A 2,903-nucleotide genomic window follows, 5' to 3' on the forward strand; every position below is an offset into this window, starting at 1 on the left:
TTTAAAAAAAAAAAAAAAAAAGGAAAAGAAAGAATAAGCCCTGAATCCACCTGAACCCTGAGCCAAGGTTCAGATCAGTAATGTCCCTTGTCACAGCCACTGGCTGACTCCTAACCTGGGGCATGGATTAATTTGCCCCTTGTCACAGCCACTGGCTGACTCCTAACCTGGGGCATGGATTTGACTGGTCACCTGTCACAGTCACTGGCTGACTCCTAACCTGGGGCATGGATTAATTTGTCCCTTGTCACGGTCACTAGCTGACTCCTAATCTGGGTCACAGACTGACTTGAACCAATCTCAGCTGAGCCTGTTGACTAGCTCCTACAGGTGATCCCTATGTGTGAGAGACCCTTGAGCCCGGGTGAATTTCATTCACCTGACGAGAGTCTGGCAATAAGTGAATCAAAGTATGAAGGGCCTCTAATTCTGTAATTCTGTGTGCAGACCATCTCTCTAAGTCTCTACAGCAGGCCCCTAACTTTTTTTTTTGTTTTTGAGACACGGTCTCTCTGTCACCCTGACTACCCTGGACCTCTCTTATAGACCAGGCTGACCTTGAACTCACAGACATCCACCTGCTTTTGACTTCCAAGTGTTAGGATTGAAGGTGTGAGCCACCACACCCGGCAGCTCTTGACTCTCTACCCCACGGGCTCGGCACCAAGGCGCCTGTCGGGTCTCCAGAGAAGCCGAGGAACAAGACCAACCTCCTCAGACTCCTTCAGATGCCACCAGAGCCCACGAGCTTTCCCACAATGTCTGCATATGCACCAAGTAAGTGCTACTGCTAATTTTGAGGAAGCTGCCACCTCAGGACTCTGAGCCAACCGCCCATGACCCAGTCCAAGCCAGAGGTGGAAACAAGTGCTGCAGGCCGCCCTCCTCAGGAGCCCCCCCTAGTCCTCTCATTTGCTAACTTACATGGGCTGTACCCCAAGTGACTCTCCAGTTCTCCAAGGGGCTAGTTGTCACTCAGTGACAGTGGGAGACCAGTCTGGCTCACCATATGAGGTCTTCCTTGATCTGTTCCCCTCAGCCTGTGCCCCTGGGCTGCTGAGTACCCCTGAGTCCAGGGGTGCAAAGATGTTCTTGGGGCTAAGGGACAGGCAAGGCTCTGCAGGCCTGAGGTGGGGCGGGCTGCTTACTCACTCAAAATGTTTCTTGATTTTTTCTGACTCTGCGTATTTCGAGATTCCATTGATGAAAAGAGTCCGCTTGACCTGGGGAAGAAGGAAGCAGGCTTGTCTTCCTGTGGGTGGGCTCCAGGTGAGCCAGAGGATACAGGGAGGGGTTGGGGGGGGGGGAGCAGGCCTGAGGTCTCAGTGGAGTGTTTGTAATAGGAGCCTAAAGAAGAAGAAGGGCCATGAGGTAGCTCTTCTTGGGGGGGGGGGTGTCTCAGGGCTACCCCTGAGTGGGTGGGTGACACTTAGAACCTTGGGGACCTAGCACAGTGACTAGCATTTGGTCCAGGCTGGGTAAATGGCTATAGAAGCTGAAGGAGTATTTCTACCATCCTCATCAAGTAAGGCGACAACAGGACTATCTGACACTATCCCCAGCCACGGTCATTCCCCAGGGACATGCGCAGCATGGGAAGGCATCGCCTGCCCGGGACCTCTGGAGAAGCCCCCTTATCCTATGCGTAGGAGGGAACCCAGGTAGCTCAACTCTACAGTGGCCACCCTGAGGGCTGATCGGGAAGCCGAGACAGGCTGCACTTCCTTACCAGATCATCTTCCTTGTAGCGCATCTTAGAGGTGTGTCTCCGCATGCTGTAGACCGTGAGCAGCAGGTAGAGGAAGGCGAAGGAGGTATGCAGCCAGAGGAGGTTATTCCTGTGGGGAGTGTGCAGAGGGCGCATGGGTCACTGCGTCAGCGGGGTCAACCTCTGCTGTGTCCGTCTGTCTCTGCAGCCTCCCGTCTCTAGCTTCTACCCTAGATCCCACCCCACTGCAGAGCTGCCCAGCCTCACCCTGATTTCAAGTTGGCAATGGTGGTTCTCCCGAAGCTGTAGGCGTTGTTCTCTGGAAGGCGGGAAGAAGGGGATGGTGGTGGGGTCAGAAGGGACGCCCTCTGCCCACTTCGACTCCCGCCACCTGGCTCTCACTGACCTAGCAGGTCCCCTGAGAAGTTGACGGGCAGCACAATGCCTACGGAGAGGACACCTACGACAACCAGCAACCCAATGATGTGTCTTTGGAAGGACAGGTAGTGCACAGCGTCGCCCCCACACTTGTCCCGGATCTCATCGTCCCTGTAGGTCACAGGAGGCAGACAGAAGATGTTGGTTAAGAGCAGCAGAGGAAAGGCTGGAATCAGCCTGTTCCCCCCCCCCCCCGGTCTCTCTAGCCACCCCTGCTGATGGGGCAGTAATGGTGTTGAGACAGAACTTCCCATCCCAATTTCCTGGGATGGAGGGAGGGAGGGAGGAGGGAGGGGAAAAGAAGGGGAAGAAGAGGAGGAAGAAGAAGAGGAAGAGTGGGAGGAGGAGGAGAAACAGGAAAAGGAGGAGGAGGGGGAGAAGGGGAAAGGAGGAGGGAGGAAGGGGAAGAGGAGGAGGGAGGAAGAGGAGGAGCAGGAAAAAGAGGAGGAAGAAAAGGAGGTAGAGAAGGAAGAGTCTTAGGGAGGGAGCAGGGAGGATCAGGAAGAAGAAGAGGAGGAAGAAGAAAAGGAGGAGCAGGAGGAGGAGGGGTGGAATCTACAGAGCCCGAGAGTAGCAGCAAAAAGAAGAGCAAGAGAAAAAAGAGAAAGCAAGATTGGGACTGGAGACAAAAAAATGGAAGATGGAAAACAGAAATGGGCGGGGCGAGGAAGAGGGATGCTATGGGAAGAGGAGGGATGTTATGGGAGGAGGAGGGATGCTATGGGAGGAGGAGGAGGGATGCTATGGGAGGAGGAGG

The 2,903-nt window shown here is 54.5% G+C and overlaps 1 protein-coding gene across 3 annotated transcripts in view; it reads right to left on the bottom strand.

The window, feature by feature from the left end:
• The window catches only part of Tmem63b (transmembrane protein 63B), a 26,709-nt gene that overhangs the window by 12,405 nt on the left and 11,401 nt on the right, over window positions 1–2,903 (bottom strand). For all 3 annotated transcript variants that reach the window (XM_029531323.1, XM_021217780.2, XM_029531322.1), the window contains 4 exons: window positions 2,115–2,257; window positions 1,976–2,027; window positions 1,730–1,838; window positions 1,153–1,223 (listed from right to left, as the gene is read on the bottom strand). In XM_029531323.1, coding sequence (XP_029387183.1) covers window positions 1,153–1,223; window positions 1,730–1,838; window positions 1,976–2,027; window positions 2,115–2,257 — 375 coding nt within the window. The remainder of the gene's footprint in view (window positions 1–1,152; window positions 1,224–1,729; window positions 1,839–1,975; window positions 2,028–2,114; window positions 2,258–2,903) is intronic.

The sequence above is a fragment of the Mus pahari genome, chromosome 18 (assembly GCF_900095145.1).
Source record: "Mus pahari chromosome 18, PAHARI_EIJ_v1.1, whole genome shotgun sequence".
NCBI lineage: Eukaryota > Metazoa > Chordata > Mammalia > Rodentia > Muridae > Mus > Mus pahari.